The 18,439-nt window shown below is 40.2% G+C and overlaps 1 protein-coding gene across 2 annotated transcripts in view; it reads left to right on the top strand.

The window, feature by feature from the left end:
- PPP1R1C (protein phosphatase 1 regulatory inhibitor subunit 1C) overlaps positions 1–5,685 on the top strand; it is a 35,465-nt gene extending 29,780 nt beyond the window's left edge. For both annotated transcript variants that reach the window (XM_063291976.1, XM_063291967.1), the window contains exon 5: positions 5,320–5,685. In XM_063291976.1, coding sequence (XP_063148046.1) covers positions 5,320–5,334 — 15 coding nt within the window. In that variant the 3' untranslated portion in view covers positions 5,335–5,685. The remainder of the gene's footprint in view (positions 1–5,319) is intronic.
- Positions 5,686–18,439: the final 12,754 nt, after the last annotated feature.

Genomic DNA, 18,439 nt, shown 5'->3' with positions numbered 1-18,439 from the left:
GTGGGGGTAAAGAAAAAAACCTAGGGCAGTTGTTATTTTGGGCAGCCTTGGCATAAAAGTCAGAGTGCTGCTTTAATACATAGAAACATGGCAGCCTTTCCAGTGTATCATTTTAGCCCACTGGTGCCTTGTAACAAGATAAACTAATCCTGAGAAATATATACAAAACAAATATTGTTGTTTGGGCATTTTGCTTCCCACTTCCAGTTGTTTGCAAAGGTCACTTACTTTTTTATCAGTACCCATCATATCTTATTTGGCTTATTCAGCACAAAAGAGAATTTCACAGAATCCTGCTACTCACCCTGTGCCCAACAATGGGTGCCCACCAGTGGAGCAGATTCTCTCTTTGTAATTTTCTGCAACTGATCTGAAAAGCAGGGGAGCGACAAGGAGGGAGGAGAAGAAGAGGAATTCCAATTGCATATGTAGAACTGAATTTGTGCATAAATAGCTATCTGCATCTTGTACTAGACAGTTCCTTCCATACCTCAGTCTGAAATAAGGAAATGTGAACTATATCCTGATAGACAGTGGTACACCCATCACCACTGTAACTGAGTCCATCCACTGCTGCTGGTTGTCCTCTTTGTTCTTTCTACCTTTCCTAACATTATGGACTTCTCAAGGGACCTAGGTCTTCATATAATGTGCCCAAATTTGATGAATCGAGGCTGGTCATTTGTGCCTCGAGTGAGAACTCTAGGTTGACTTATTCTATAATCCATTTATTTATTTTCCTGGCTATCTATCTGTGGTATTTTCAGGAATCTTCTCTACACCAAAGTTCAAAAGCGTCAATACAGTACTCTTTCTATCCTGCTTCTTCAAAATCCAACATTTGCTTCTGTAGAGTGTCACAAGGAATACCATGGTTTGCTTGCTTGCTTGCTTGCTTAATTAATTAATGCTTTAATGCCTCTCTTAGCACTTTTTAAATGTGATGAGGGGGAGCAGGGAATTGAATCCATGTAACCTGAAAGAATGAAATGAAACATAGACCAGGGAGTTGTTGATTATTCCCCTAGTGGTCAAGCTGAGGCAGGGAAAACAGTGGACCCTTTGCTGGGACAAAAACAACTTTAAGGTGTGTGATCCCCCTTTGCCTACTGGGGAATTCTGGGAGTTGAAGTCCACGCATCTTAAAGTTGCGAAGGTTGAGAAAAGTGGGTTAGAACAGCTCTTGGTCTCTCTTTTGAAAAGGAAGCAGGAGAATTTGGAGCAGGCAGAGAGGCACAATCAACAAGTGTGGTTAGAAAATCAATTCATTGGGTTTTTTTTTTCATTTTTGCCCTTTCCCACTGGACTTGAAAGTTGCAGACATGGGCAGTGCTGGGATGTAAAGATGGCTATAGTTCATCCTTACAGGAACAACCTGGGACAGATTCAGACTTGCCCTTCCCTCTCCCTGTAGCAATTTCAGATTTTAGGATATTAATCACAGACCATTTATTGATTCCACTTATACCCTGCATTACCCACAAGAGCTTAAGGCAGTTTGCATGGGTCTCGTCTCCTAGCCCTCCATTTTAACACTACAGGCGTGAGGTAGGTTACCTGGAGAGGGAGAGAGAGAGGGAGGGAGGGAGGGAGGATGACTGACTTAAAGTCATCCAGTAAATCTGTAGCTTTGCGGTCCGAGTTCGACTTCATCACTTCACAGCACTGGCATTCCCCCTACCGTCATTGGATGGGGGGCAGGGAGTTAGTACAACTCTACCTATTTCCTTAAAGAAATGAATTTATCGTAAAAAAAAAGAAGAACAAAACAAAATCCCTCCTGTGGAAACACAGTTAAGAGCATGCAGGAAGAAAAATATTTGAAATTGAAACATATCCTAGATTTTAGCAAGGAACACTGAAAGTGATGGCCCCAGCATCCTGTACCATCATTCATCGTAGGTGGGTGGGGATAAAGCCGTCACTGTTTTGTTTTCCTTTTCCTTTTACTGCCAACTGTCAGATACACAATAGCAGGAAGGCTTTTTTTAAAGTAAGAAATAAGATTCTTACTGTGGGCAATTAAAGGGAAGATGGAAAAGAGAACGTCTTCTCCAAGGGACATATTTCTGAAAGTTTCGAGTGCTGAAATGCAGGATATTTTCTTCATCTTGTAAGATCACAATTGCAGACAAGTTAGATTATATCCAGAATAGAAATTATTTTGAACCATTTCAGTCTTGCTTTCTTTTATGAAGTGTGTCCCCACTTCCACCCCACCATCACAACCTAAGAGTCTGGATTAGCAGCACATTTCTCCGAGGCTCTGTCCTCTTCAAATGTATCCACATTCAGGGAGGATTCTGGCAGAGGCAGGCTCCCTAAGCACCCCCACTTATTTATGGAGCTGTGGCTGCCTGTAGAAGGTCTCAGCTGAGCTCAAAAACTAAGGGGTTGGACCCGATGAGTATTTTGAAGGAAGACCGTCAAGAAATACAAACTAGACTGGGAAATTGAGAAAACATTCTGAAGAAGGTAGGAGCAAACTACTTCTGCACTACTACCAAGGAAGCTACATGGAGGTGTCCATTAAGCAATGAGGAGTCAAACTCAATTCGAAGGAGATTTTATCTTGCCTAAATATCCTCCAAACGGACTATTTCCACCCATTAGCTTGACACGGTGGGCCTTCTGAAGAGCCCCCTTCCAAAAGATTCCTGGAGAACCTCGGTGTCCCACTCAGAGGAAGCTTTAGCTATAGGTGAAGGTGACTATTCTACACAATAAATCCAGAAAAAAGAAAAACAGCTAAAGAGTATCTTAGAAGTCTCCTGCAGATTTAGTGACCCCAAACTGCCTAAACTATTTCAGAGCAAAGCTGAATAGAGTGACATTAAACATGGGAATATTTTATCGAAGGAGATTTTATTAGACAGGGTCAAAGACCCAGGTTATGTTTTTCCATTTTTTGTAGAAATGTAGGCATATTTTCACTGTAAACAAAAGCTAGGCAAGCTCTTTATATAGAAAAGGGAAATTAATCCAATATTTGGATTAATAGACCATTAGACTGAATGAATGTGCATAGACTGGCCTTCTCCAAGGACACAGTTTTCCTGGAACAGGATGGTGGGTGGAGCCAGCAGTGGAGAAGTAGGAGAACAGTCCAATAGGAAGACGTGCTGCTGGGCTGAATACCTTGAAAGATGTTGCTTAGGGTCTTAGTCCAGACCGGTTTTTCTTAAACTGGTTTAAACTTAAACTGCCAGGGCACAGGACAGGAGCAACTTAAATAGTGAAGTGTGGATATGCCCTCAGTCTCCCATAGAAGGCATACTGTATTAAAGCAACCCCTTCATTTCAGCTGAATAGCTGAATATAGATGGGGGCAAAAAAAACCCTAAAAGGAAGATGACTGATTACTGTTGGCTAGTCTTGAGGCTCAGTCAGGTACGGAAGTTTGTCATATAGTTCATTCTTGTGTCGCTGATTTTTTTATCATGCAACTAGAGATCTCCTTCCTCCACTGAAATGAATGGTGCATATCTGCTAAGTGGGATCTAAGTGGGTGTGCTGAAACTCAGCAACTATGGGTAACCATGGAATCAATTCATCCACAGGTAGTAAAATTTATAGTACAGGAATGTATAAACCTCCTTCCCCTCTCATGATTTGGGTGCATGTTGAACATATGGATTATTTTAAGTCTGGGGAATATTTAGTAAAGTTTGAGCACATTGTTTAATGCTTATTCAATTTAAATTTCTTCTACTTTGGTTGGATGAACTAAACCAGATGCCAAGTTTTCAGGTTCCCTGTTGGAGACATTGTAATCTGGCTGCAAAAATGCAGGAAGTTGTCTCATTTGCACAGATAATTTATCCTGAATATGGAAAGAAGCTTTGAGGCAGTGACTTAATCTAACATGCATCAGCAGTACAAAGTGTTATTCATGTCTCCTTATACACAACGGCTGGCATTCTAGCTCTCCTTTATCAACATGGATTGGATTAATTAAATTATCTTCAATGAAATCAAAGTCTTCAAGGAAAAGGGAGGAGGGAGTAGCAAATGTTAGATATGCAGCAAATTATGTCTCAAATATTGAGCAATTCTTTCTTGTATTTCTGACTTTGGGAGAATGTTGAGCAGAATAATTTTGAAGGAATGAACCTAAGGGTGCAAACTAATTGTGATGGGGTAGAAAAGAAAAACAGATCCAGGGAAATCACAGCAATATTGTAGGCCTTGCCAGAAGACAGATGGCAAGAAATGAAAAATATCCCTAAACCAAAGCAAAATTCTGAGTTTGGAGTCCGTAACGAGGAGTGCAAGCTGAGCAGAGGACCAAAGGGGTAGCAGAGCATGAGAAAAGAGGTGCCACAGTGGGCTCAGGGCACTATCGGATCTCAACGGTCTCAGGGTCATATTATGCTGCAGCAGAGAAATGCAAGGGCAGGGCGGGAACAAACTAGCAGAGGACTAATGGCATTTTTATTTACCTGGTATTTTTTAGCAATCGTTTGCAAATATGAAATTCACCTTACATAGGACTACCATATCTGGATGGCAAAAATTCAGATGACCCTGAGATGGCACCAAAGGGTTAGAGTTTTCTGCATTCCAGAGTTTTGCAGAGATGGTAGCCCTACTTTAAGAATCATTGACCAAGAGCCATGTTATGCACAAATAGATTACCATCAGTTTGCCAGTTCAAATGTATTATGGGGAAGAAGGAAATAAAGGGCTGCAGTTTAAACATGGTCCAACCAAGACTTAAAAAGATAAAAAGTGGATGAGCAGAACAATCTTATTTCATACTCTCTGACATATTTGTAAATGCAGCTTGACAGGACTGAAATCAATATAGAGAGATGTTTACATCTCTCATACTTTCCCTTATTTTTATTTTCATTGCCATTTGACAGGGGAGATACCATATTCATTCTAGTCAACCGACCTGGCATCTCATCCAGTTAGTAACCAGGACCAACCCTGCTTAGCTTCTGAGATCAGCTAAGGCTAGCTAGGGGCTTAGCGTTGTGGAAAAAAGGCCTGTGTCCTCTTTCGCTATCCTTTGGACCAATTCAGATTCCCTCCCTGTTATTGCTTTTGCTGTTGTTGCTGTTGTTATTATTGCAAAAAGAAAGAGGGAGAAAAAAAAAGAGGTTGAGAGAAGCATCCATGTACTTCCGACATCAGACTCAATTTTATCATTATTTTAATCATGTAATGGACTCTAAAGGTAACGTTTCCGCTTTCATAAGTCACAATACTTTTGAACTTTGCCAATTTGTTGTTGTTGTTGTTAGCATGCTGGGCAGGATTGTGCATCTGAGTGCAAAAGTGAAATCTTAAATCTGGTCTTTATATTTACAGGAATTAAGCATCTAAAAAACCAGAAGGACTTGGCATTTCCAGAGGAAGATGAAGGAGTCTGTGAAAGAGATGAGGAATAGAAGTCCTAATGGCACCAAACATCTTGTGAAAGAGCCTTGATTGTCAGTTATGAAACTGCTAAACTTTCAGTACTTACCGTGGAACTTTGTGGCTTATGTTCCTGACCCGACACAGTCTTCATCCTGGTACCTAAGAACAGGAGGGTTTTGCAGTGGAATTCATCATTTGCAGAACTGGCCTGTGGTACCTCCTCAGTGAAGATAGCCATTTCTTTTCTTGCCATTTCCTTTTCTTTGTAATGTCTTAGCCTATATGCCATATAGGTAAATATATGGTCTCCAAAGGTGTTGGCTCTACTGTCTTAAATTCCAAATGTGAGCTGCAGCCTAAAATCAGTTGTAAATAGTGCAGATTTAAATGCTACAAAATAAATATAATGTACATTTAGACTAAATGGTATTTTGTAGTCTTTCCAGCCAGCAAAAAAATCCAGGTTGATGTGATTCCTTACAGATATTCTGCAAAAATTGGGAAGAAACTCTTGCCTCTTCTCATCCTCTGACCCCGGCTAAAGCAAGAACAGACTGCTCAAAAACTCTTCCAGCTTTTGCCAGGGCCAGAGATGCAGGTGAGGGGCTGAGAAGAACCCAGGGAAAGAAGGAAGCAGCTCACTTTGCTATGCTGCTAGAACAGTGTTCCTCACACCGGGCAACTTTAAGATGCCATTGCTGGCTGGGGAATTCTGGGAGTTGAAGTCCACACATCTTAAAATGGCCAAGGTTGAAAAACACTGTCCTAGAAGCAAGGGGGCCCAGCTACTTGCCGAGCAACTTCCAGGAATGCCTGGGTCAAAATTTTGTTGAAACCTTTTCAGAATATTTGCACAACTCTGGTGTTTGGATGTTGGCACAGCTCTGGTGTTTGGATGTGGGTAGGGAAGAAATATTGTTGCTCTTTCTTAGTTACAAAGTGGTGGTGGGGAAGTAGAGACTTTTCAATAGTTTTTAAATTATTTTCATCTTATTCTTATGAGATTCTCGGGCATTTCTGCCTTAAATATCTCAAGAAACTTCACAGCTGATTAGTATTCAGAGTTCCTTGGGCTGCAAAAAACGAACAACAAACAAACAAACAAACAAAAACCAGTTAGGGAGATGTAATTGTCCAATTTCTAGGGAAAAGTTGTCACATGATCATAATTTTATTTATTTATTTATTTATTTGATAAATTTATTCACCACCCATCTCTCCCCTATGGGGGGACTCTGGGCGGCTTACAATAAAACAGAATTAAGATACAAAACCATTACATTACAAAATACAGTAAAAATACAAATATAATCCTGGGAAGAAAGGAATTCTCCATCCAAATGGTCTCTTAAGCTTTTAGAGATCTCCACATTTCTCTGCATAAGTGGCTGCAGACTGCAATTAAGTCCTAAACTGGTTAAATTGGTGTTTTCTCATAGATTACTTAGATGAGTTCCCTAATTTACTCTGAGAACAAATTTCTCTGGTAAAATACCTTTTAGACACACACAGAGATAACCTAAGCTTGACTGTGCCAAAGAAATGATACTGTTAGCTTTGTCATTCTCAACTCAGAATATAGTGCATGATGTGGTCAGGAGGTTTATGGCAATTATGTGATCTGTAACAAACAGATCACTACACCTTCAAACTTCGGTGTATAATATCACCACTGGACCACTTCCAACATTTTGAATGTGTGTGATGCATGCCTTGATTTGTGAATCCAGCAATAACCATGATGAAGCCAATAGACCACATCTAGCTATTTTAAATGGGCCTTCGGTCCTTTTGATTTCAAGAGAACTCACTTCCACTTATTCATGGAATTTACATCTTAAATAAATAAATACATTTACTTACTTATTTTCTATCCCACCTTTATTATTTTTATAAATAACTCAAGGTAGCGAACATACCTAATACTCCTTCCTCCTGTGGAGTCCTTGGTGCTCTCTGAGCCTTGTTGTTTTCTTGTAGATGTTTCATTGCCAGACTAGGCAACATCTTCAGTGCGGACAGGAAGAGGGCCTTGCTCTCTGTTTATATATAGTGGCTTGCCCTGCTTGTGTTGGTGGGGGTGTTGTTCTCTCCTTGGGAGTTCTTTGATTGGGCTGTTGTTTGCTGCTTGGTTGATTGACTGAGTTAATAGTTCCTTGATTAGGGTGTATTGTGCTGTTTGATTGTTCATCTGGTGTTAATCCTAGTGTTGATTTTTGCATATCTGGGTGTTGCTTGCTGGCGAGGAGGTGTATGGGTCTTTTGGCTTTTCTATTGTCTCTTTTGAATGGTATGTAAATATTGTTTATGTCTATGTGCCTGCTGATGGCTGCTTTGTCTGAGTGCCAGGCTTCCAGGAATTCTCTGGTGTTTTTGGATTTGGCTTGGTTTAGGATGTTCAGTTTCCCAGTTGAAATTATGGTTGAGTCTGTCCATGTGTTGTGAGATTAAGGAGTTCTCATCGTGTCTTCTGACTGCTAGTTGGTGTTCGTGGATGCGCTCTGCTAGTCTTCTGCCTGTCTGTCCTACATAGTGGCTGCTACAGTCCTTACACTGTATGTTGTAGATGACTCCTGTTTTTTTTTCTTGGGCTATTGGGTCTTTTGGGTTATTTAATATGTTTTGAAGAGTTTTAGTTGGTTTATGTGTTACGGTGATGCCATGCAGTTGTAACAGTCTGTTGGTGGTTTCTGAGATGTTTCTGATATATGGCAACATTATCCTTTTCATGGCTTCTATTGGTTGGGTTGTAGTGGGTTGGGTGGTGAGGCACTTTTTGATAAAGTTGAGAGGGTATGAGCATGTTGCCTAGTCTGGCAATGAAACGTCTACAAGAAAACAACAAGGCTCAGAGAGCACCAAGGACTCCACCGTTCAACCCTGAGCTACAAATATTTGCTTCGATTGGTACTCCTTCCTCTTCCTATTTTCCCTAGAGCAACAACCCTGTGAGGTGGATTGGGCTGAGAGAGAGTGACTGGCCCAAGATCACTCAGCCAGCTTTCATGCCGAAGGTGGGACTAGAACTCACAGTCTCCTGGTTTCTAGCCCGTTGACTTAACCACTAGACTAAACTGGCTTTTTCAGATGATCAGCAAAATTCAGTTGGTGACCTTGTATAGGCACATCCATGATACCTTTCTTTTCTAATTCACTAAGTCTACTGATACAGTTTAAAGTGAAGGAATAACAGTTTTGCAAAATATGTGGGAAAAGATGAATAGGGCCACAAATATTTGAAGGGCCACAAATATTTGAAGACGCACATTACACTCTATGCAATTGTTCAGCGACTACCTCTTGGTTCTCATAGGAGGTAGGGGGCTAATGGAAAGGTACAGATGTACTAAGCACTGAATTTTCACTTAAGAAAAGTTCAGCTATGCTATTCAGAAAAGGAGAGCTCGCTTGAACCCTTGTCATGCCATGTCCAAGGGAAATACATTTTTTGGATTAGAAGCTACAAAATATCAACATGGAAGCATGGAGACAGTTCTAGGAGGAGAATTGTTTAAGGCTCCTGGATTAGCTTACAATAATAATGAGCTCACAAGAGGAAAAAAAAAAACCACATGAAAATCAATGACAATTTACTCAGTGGATTGTTGCAAGAGGGTATTGATCTCCCACATTTTAGTGTAAAATTTAACCAAGTGGCCTTTCAGATTATTGGGTCCAAAATGTGTCACATGTTAAGAAGCAGTTTGATAAACTGAACCACTTCTATTGTTATGGGGTACGATTGAAAGAGTTGGGTATGGTAAGCTTGGAGAAGAAATTAAAGGGAGTCATTGTCTTAAAGCATCTGAAGCAAAGTTGTTGTCCTTGCGCCAGGTGAGAGGGCTGCAGATTTCAGATGAGCACTAGAAGAAAGGGTCTTAAAGGTATGAGTTGTTGACAGAATAAATTCCCAAATGGTTCTAGTGAACGAGAAGTCAGGCCTGCATTTATACAGAGGATGGACAGCCATGACTGATGTAGCAGTAGACCTTGTACTAAACAGGACTTTGACTTCAACTAGTCCTTTTCAGTACTACAGCTTTATGAAATGGTTTGATTTGTATTAAGGAGGAGTGATGTGGCCAAATGGTAGAGATTCAGAGAAGAGATATTTCCAGAAAAACTTATGCGTATGCCTATGCCACCAAAAAGAGTGGGACTTGGAAGCATTTGGCTAGAGTTTGTTACTTGCCTGTTCATGTTTCTTTCTGAACAGTGGAAATGACTTCGTACTTTTCTTAACAGTGAATGAGACATGCTGGTTTCTCATGACACATTTCCTGGCTTAGGAACTCTTTTCTCTTGGATCTCTTGAATCATGCTAATTATACTGCCATACATTATTCTCATATTTCTTTTCTAGCTCCAGGGGGAGATTGACTTCATCCTTCTTATGTCATTTATTTATCACATTTATCAGGGGGTTTACCATTAGACAAGGGCTTTACCTTAACTGCTTTTTGAAATACCTAGCAGAATCAACATTCCAAACTGAGGTAGAGATCAATAACAACCATAAATATAACTCAGGCTTGGAGGGCTGGTATTTTTAAAGGAAAAACAAACCTAGTCACTTCCTGAAAACAGCCAGTTTATTGTAGATACTCACATGGATATTTGTATACATCAGTGTCCTGAGCTACAAAGGCAGTCTAGGAATGGCACCCTTTTCCACATTCAGACCAGTTTTACTACATTAGGACCCTTTCCTACAAAAGAGAAATGAGTACATCAAGGGAATGGCAGGCTTCTCCTAATTGTGACAGCATTCCCACAGCTGCCAGCATGGTGGCTGTTGCAGGAATGAATGTGTAGACAGTCAATTTCCTAGAGAAATTGTGGGAAGCACAAGTATGTAAGCAGGAGTGTAGAAAGTATACTGTAGTTTGCAGCTGACCTGTGAATCCCTTGATATAGCCAGAGGTACCCAGCAGGGCAGGGCAGAGTTGAACATACTTTTGTTTTTTGCTGGTTTGGAGGGAATGTAGGAGTCAACATTGAGCCTTACAGAGGCTTAAAGCAGCCATGTCATCCTTAAAACCCAATACACCCAGATCAATATGCTGAGGATTCTGGTCCTGCTCATCTTATGAGTCATGTCTACAACAATGCAGTCATCAGTTTGATAGACTTGTACAGCACTTGATCAGGGTGCACATGCTCCTGGCTTGACTAGTCATGTCAGAGAGGGGTGAGGTGCTCTAAATGCATGGGAACATCTTTCTCACTGTGTGGATGGTGGTCGCAGCCTAGGGCCAGGTTTTGGATTTTTGGTTTTGTCATGGTAAGATAGCATACACATTTTTTTTTCAGGAGATATCTGATTTGCCCAAATTCCTTTAAAAATGAAAACTAATTTGAAATGGCATCTTTATCAACTATCTCTAAAGCTTTATTTTCAAATTTTGGCACCATGTATATGTTTATGTCCCTGGTTGGTTCAGCTTCCTTTTATGTGCAATGGGATTTTCATTGTTGTGACCAAGAGAACCTACTGTTCTTACCTATCATACATAATAGAAGCTCAGGAATAGGTCTCAGCAAAGAGGTTATTTGCAAATCATCCCCTCCTCCTCCTCCTCCTCCTCCCTTGTGATATTTTAGATAAATCCATGGATTATCATCCAAAGAGGCCTCCATCAGTAAGCACTGTCAAATTTATCAATTCATTTCCCATGTATAGAATACTGGACACTAGCAAGGGTTTCTTGGTCATGAACCAAATGGTTTGCTCTCTCAAGAATGGTTAATCCTTGCTCGCATTAGCAGAACAGCCCTAGATTGTTATGTATCTGTTCACCATCAGCAAGATAGAACTTTATTAAATACCTGTTTTAAAAAGAGTATATTATTCTGTATGCAAAACACTAATTACAGTCTTTGGATATCCCAGCAGTGTTCGGGATGGAATGAAGCTGGTACTTCATGGGATTGCTTGACTCATAATGCATTTGCTGTTATCATTTTTGCAATTGTACCTGGTGGACTCCAAAATATTCCCATGTTTCCTTAAGAGCTTTCTATTCTTAAGATCATTGTCTCCTCCAGATGTTATTATGCTCATTTTCCCCAGATCACTAGTCAGAATGGCCACCAAATATTGTATAAGTACATATTTGAGCACTGAGTAAAACCACACCAGTTTCTGACATAAAGGTGAAGAAATTTTTTTCCCGTGCAAATTTAAGTGAAACATATAGCATACACTTGTCCAGAAGACTTATTCAGGTCTTTTGCCCATTAAATAAAATTAATCCTCCTCTTCCTCCAGAAGGCCATGCCTTTTCATGGGCTTTACCCAAACTGTGGGAAACCAGGGAAGCTGCAAAATTTAGAAAAGAGGTGGTTGTACTGTGAAAGGCAGCACATTCACACCCGGATCCACCGCTTAGCCCTGTCCTAATAAATCAGTCCAGGAAGCCCAGAGTTCATCAAGGAGAATTTCAGCCAAATTCCCTTCTTTGTTCTCTAAATGCAGAATAATTTTTCTCCCTCTGCATCCCCCAGATGTTTCTTTTTACCAGATATAAATCCAGTTCTGTTCAACATGGTTTCTCGGTAAGCTACAGAACATGGCAAGACTTGTTCCCTGCAAACATTCAGTGTGTACATGCAAGAGTTCAAAGGAAGATGGGATGTTCAGGAGCTGCACTCCAATATTCCAAGCGTGTGGCTGACAGAAGGCTTGTTAAGAAGACACCTACAATTTCTCCACCCATAGGAAGCCTGACAAGGCAGAATTACATTGCAGGGAGCCTGTAAGTTCATTCAGAGTTCAAAATACTTGCTCTGAAAACTCTCCATGATTATCCCCCAAACGTGTTCCATTTCAGGCAAATTTATTACTTCTAATTGTATTTATAAGTTATTATTACATGTGTGCAACATCTTTCTGCTAATATAAGCCCTTGAGGTGATGGACAGTAACTAAAATGAAGTATAAAACACTGTGGTAAAATCAAAGCTATCAAAGTCAGTATCATTAAAATCAATGAGCAGTGAAAAACTTGGCAATGGCAACATGGATGCATTTTTCCTCTTTTCCTAAAGTTTGAGGGGCAGGGCAAATCCTCCTCCTGGGGGACTGCATCCCATTGGCCAGATAGTCAAACTTCTTCAGTGGGGCATCTTCAAAAGGGTCTCTCCTGTTGCTCAGTGTTTCTCAACCTTAGCAACTCTAAGAGGTATGGACTTCAACCCCCAGAATGCTGGCTGGAGAATTCTGGGAGTTGAAGTCCACACCGCTTAGAGTTGCTAAGGTTGAGAAACACTGCTCTAAGGAATGGAGCAATTTATTATGGGAAGGGTGATCCTGCAGATAATCAGTCCCAAAGCCATTTAAGCCTTTCAGGGTCAATACCGACAACTCAAATTGTGCCTAGCAGGCCAATGGTAATTATTACAGATCTTTCAGTACAGGCATCATATGATCTGTGTAATTTACACTGGTGAGCAGCCTGTCCACTGCATTTTGCATCCACTGCAACTTCCGGGCATTTTTCAAGGATAGCTCTGTGTAAACTTCATCAATAGTAGTTGAGGTAGATTGTAATCAACTAATGTGGACAGTCATTAACAGATCCGACTGGCTCTGGAAGGTAACAATTAGTGTAATTACAGGACCCATACAAAAGCAGCTACCTGCACACCCAGAAACAGGAATGCAAAGTATGGAAGCAGGCATCCATTACTGTCTCCCACTGCAAGAAAATGTAAAGGGTTTGAGTACTGCTTGGATGCAAATTCTGAACTACCGTTCCTGCTAGCCCAGAAATTGTTAATTGCCTTCTATGGTACCATTCCTTGGAATACCACAACAAATACTTTCTAGAATATTTATTCTTCTTTCTCTTGAAGCCCAACACCCTGACAAGTCCTGGTGGTACATCTGAATCTGAATCCAAGAGTTCGCATTTGCTTATGGAAGATTCTTTGAACTAACAGTACAAGAAAAGGGAAGGAAGCCTTGCCCTCTCTTGCAGCACTGTCCTCTTAGATTTTCTCTTATCTCTAACCCTTGTAAGGTCTTGCAATGATGGATCCCATCTACTGAATAGGAAGATTCTTGGGACAAGAAGGGATGTGATGAATTGTTTGCAGAGACAGGGGAGGAGGGGTGAAAATATCTCCCCCCTCCTCTCCTGTTAGTGCAGTTTTCCACTAGGTGGAATCTCATAGGCTGAAGTGCCGCTGAATGGAAAGAAATACGGCACTGCAGAGTAAGATACAACACCAGCAAATCCATAGACTTGTACTGTTTTACGGGATAAAGGGAAAGCCCAGTCAAATTCCAGGCTCAGTCTTTCTTTATGAACCTGACCTACAAAATGACAGTAGCAGAGGCTTCATCACCTTTGTGGTAGATACAATATTGCAATAATTTTAAGAAGGGGTTCCAATCCATAACTTGCAATATGGTTCATGCTGTAGGGAATCACTAATGAGTCTTTGCTGAAAATGTTCACTTCAAACAGAAGCTCACTTCAGTTACCAGGAAGCTACACTGAAACCAGGACTAGTTTCTGTTCAGACCTCTTGTCTTCTCAACCAGGAATTCTCCTGAACTGTATCTGAAATGTGCAGATCACAATAAAATAATAGCCACCCATGTTATATTTAGAAAACACAGCAGAGGTGCAGGTACCTGCTCCTGTTTTTTTAGAGCCTATTTTTCCATAGCTGTTCAGTCTTTAGAGTTTCCTAGTTTATTTCTGAACTCAGTGCAAATAGCCAATTTTCCAAATTTAAGGCTTCTCTCTTTGGCCCAATTATATTTTAAATGTTGTCCAATCTTTTGGTATCTTAAGGACAGAACTTGTGTTGTAACCCACCACAGTTAGAAGTGTGGGTGATTAAAATGGGATATAATTTTGTGGGGTGTGTGTGTGTGTGTGGTTGTAACAGCCACACTGTGGAGCTCTCTTTCCTGATGAACTACCAGACCTCCTTTGTGTCAACCTCGGGATGCTTTGTTGTCTGGATCACCAATGCTGTGTTTGTCCAACTTATTTATCCTGCTTTGATTAGCCAAGGCTCGCTGAAAAATCACAGCTGGCTAGGTTTGTTCAACAGGCCAAGCCATATATCATGATTTACAAACCACATTTGCTGAGTTCACATAATACGTTAAGCTCATTTGTTTGTCTTTAGGATAGCAGGATGTGCAAGCCGTAGAGCAAACTTAGTTTTATTTTGATAAACTTTCAGTATCACTTAGTTGTGTCATGACTGGAGATTTGTTGGGGCTGCTGGCTTTTCTTGTTTAAGAATTTAAGAAAAATACAGATGGAACAAATGAAAAGCCTAGAGTGTCCACCAAAGTTTTAGATCTCATAGCAACAAATCAGATGATGGTGGGAAGCCCCTAAGCAAGATATACAGATATTCTCTTCACAGCACTGTGACAACTGAAATGCTAGAGCGTTGTCCGAGGCTTTAATTTGGCGTCTTGGGGAAGAAATGAATGCATAAATGTGGCACAAGAGCCATGTGATGAAACAACACAGATCAAATGTTCTCTTTGTAAATTGGCAGGAATCTTGGAGAAACAGCTGAGTGGAAATGAGCGTGCACTTCTTCAGCCCGTTCATTTACCACACCCTTTCCCCCTCTCGCTTCTGAAAATGCCAACTGCATTTGGGGATCCCATCTGGGGGAGAAGCAAAACAGTGAAAGGTTAATTAGCTCTCCAAAATGACCCCCCCCCTAATGCAAATCTTCCTTTCTCTTGCTCTCTCACACATGTGCAGGCACACAGTGCAGCAGAGAAATGGATTCCCAGATGTACCTATACTGCAGTGAATGCAAAAGAAAAGACAAGACATTGTTTGCGTTGCATAGACTGACAGCTGAACAGAAGTCAGCTTGTATCACCATTGGGTGAGTGAAATCAATCTGAGAATGGCTGAATAGCTACGTAGTAAATCAGTTTCGCTGTGAATTACATGGAGGGAAAGAATGCTCCACATGGCATCCTCTCCCAAAATAGGATTTATGCAAGAGATATAAATGGTGCACAGGGTCCATGCGAGGAAGAAAATGTTCTTTCATGTAAGTGAACAATACAGCTTTCTGTCAGCCTGGGAGAGAACAGACTGTTCCCAATAATCTCTAAATGTGCTTCATCCCACTCTTTAATTATAACTTCATCGGGCATCCTTTTATGTAGTCAAAGTGGTTAAGAAGCACTGAGATCTAAACTTGAAGATGAAGACATTTGAAGGAAGCATTTTGTGATGGTCCTGGTCCTCAGTTATTAATTCAGAGTCTCGCAAGCCTCAAGGAGGTAGAAGAGTTCTTTATTAACACAGGTGATCAGTCCAAGGCAACGGACAACTAATTTAATTCCCAGCTGCAAATGCTTCAGTTAACAAGCACTGAGAGCGCCAGCCGAACTGACCTTGGAGCTTTGCCAGCAGGCTCAACACTTCTAATCAACATTCCCAACTGCCCCTACAAGCAGGCTAAAAACAATTACTACAAAACCCCTTTACATATATACTGGCAGGATACTATATATATATATATATATATACTGGCAGGATACTACATCCTGACATATTTTCAACTTGCAAGGCCATTCCTCCAGGCAGTAGCCCTGAAACTGGAGGCAGACCATGACTCCCTCCCCACAGATAGCTTTTGGAAAGAGCAAAGGAGTTGGACGGAGTCATCTCCATTCATGGGGTATGCTGTGCTAAAAAAAAAAGCAAGTCCTGTTTGGTCAGAGATGCTTGGCAAAACACAAGTGTGCCAGTCTGATGGGAAATATTGCTTTCAGCTCTCCTTGAAAATACTGGACTGTCTTTAGCTGTGTTGTTATAGTTTCAGAACAATTAGCTGTGATTTGTTGCAGATCTAAGAATTAACAGACATTCTTTCAAAGCAAAGCTTTCTTCCATAGGTGAGAAAGTCATACCAGAATGCCACAGATGCTCAACTATTTGTTAGCAACTCAGTGGGGAACAAACTGCAATCTCTGGTTGCTGTACCTTCCAGGTTGAAATAATATCACCAGTTTATCTTGCACACTGAGTCTTCAGTTCTGAATTTAGCATATTTCAAGCAACAATATGGGAGCATCAAGCAACTTCAATCAAGGAGCATCAAAATATTTTATTGTGGGATTATGGCCTCCTCCTCCGCCTCCTCTGAACTTTGTAGGGAATTGGAAAAGAGAAAGAAAGGGAAAAGGAAAGGGACAGTGTCACCCAAAGGAGAACACGTATTTGCATAAAGATTCTGTTAGCCTATATATCAGTACAAATTTAAAAACAACTCAAAAGTAGTATTTTTTTCCCAAGTACGGGTCAGCTCCTGATAAGTTCACAGACATATCTATGAGATGTCTTGGTAGCAATGTAGTAGTGTCTTGACAGTGTCTTCTTCCAGTCCTGGTATTTCCTGATGGTCTCCCATCCAAGTTTGAAGCCCCCTTAGGAAAGCAGTTGCATAATCATTGCTGCCATAGCTCCGTCCCCACCTTCCTATAACAAGATCACTTTTCCTTTTTGCAGTTTCCATGTAACTTCCTCTCAAGCATTTTTAACTTCCCTGAAGTCCTACTAGTTTGTAAATTATGAGTGGATTATGTCATGATGTATTTGGCCCCTTTGATCACTGTTTCTCAACCTTGGCAGCTTGAAGATATGTGGACTTCAACTCCAAAAATTCCCCAGCCAGCATATATATTTACAGCTTTTAAACAAGAAGATAAAAACTAACACAGACTAATATAAAGTAAGGAAGAAAAATGAAAAAGACAGAAATCAAAGAAAAAACAAAAAGTGCAAGAAAGAAAAAAAAGTTGAGGAAAAATAGAAAGAAAAAGAAAGATGTAAAGAAGTGGCTTCTGATATTCTTCATAGCAGTTATACTGTAAGTACAAATCTTTTTAACCTCTCTCTCTAACATCACATCATATTACTCTTCTTTCTATAAGCTATCCTGTCTAATCCTCAAAATCATAAATCACAACTTCAGGTTTTGTTTTTTTTCATTTTTATGCAAAAAGTTCGTAAGAGGCTTCCAGTCACCAATAAATGTGGATTGTGTCTTTTCTCTAATCAAAGAAGTCTATCCATTTCAGCAAAATCTATCAACTTCACCAACCATTCCTCCATAGTGGGTAATGCTGATTCTTTCCATCTCTGTGCATACAGTAATCTCGCTGCAGTAATCACACACACACACACACACACACACACACACATATCTGTTTAACCACCCAGAATCATTGCATACAAGATGGGTGGCAAAGAAATATGAAAAATAAATAAATAAATAAATAAATAAATAAATAGATAAATAAATACGGAAACAATTTTCCCTGGCTTTTTTCTAACTCTTTATCCATTAATCCTAAAAAGAAAAGTTCCAGCTTCAATTAAATATTGATCTTTAAAATCTTCTGTAGCAGAGTATGTATTTGAATCCAACATTTTTTAGCCGTTTTACATGTCCATCAAGCCTGATAAAATGTCCCTTCGTGCTGTTCATATTTCCAACATGCATTTGAAGTGCCTTTATACATTCCAGATAATTTCTCTGGCGTCATGTACCAATGATAAATCACATAAAATCTTTCTTTGAGAATACATAACACACTGTGAATTTCAGCCCGTTTAACCACACATTTACCCATTTGATCCATCTGTGTAAAATTCTGAGCCCAGTGTATCACACCTTCTTTAACCTGTCCTTTCGCTGTTTCAAATTTCAATAAAAGTTTGTACATGTTAGCAATTATATGTTCATGCTCATGTACATGCTCGTCAGTACACAATTGTATTTCAAATTCTGATTTACTTTGCTCCATACCAGAAGTCTTTTTATCCATTTTAAATCTTTCAAGTAACTGTAAATGGGAAAACCATTGACAGCTATATCCGTCTGCTATTAATTGTTCTCTTGATTTGATTTAAAATTCCCCTTGATAGTTCTCCAGCAGGTCCCAGTACATCAACCATTTATTTTTATATGCCATTTCTCTTCTATGATATGCTTCTTGAACTGAGATCCATAAAGGTGTTTTTGGACCAGATGATACATAAGGTGCCTTCAGACTTGC

The sequence above is a fragment of the Candoia aspera genome, chromosome 1 (assembly GCF_035149785.1).
Source record: "Candoia aspera isolate rCanAsp1 chromosome 1, rCanAsp1.hap2, whole genome shotgun sequence".
NCBI lineage: Eukaryota > Metazoa > Chordata > Lepidosauria > Squamata > Boidae > Candoia > Candoia aspera.
The sequence above is the reverse complement of the archived record's forward strand: the minus strand, read 5'-3'. Positions and strand labels throughout refer to the sequence as shown.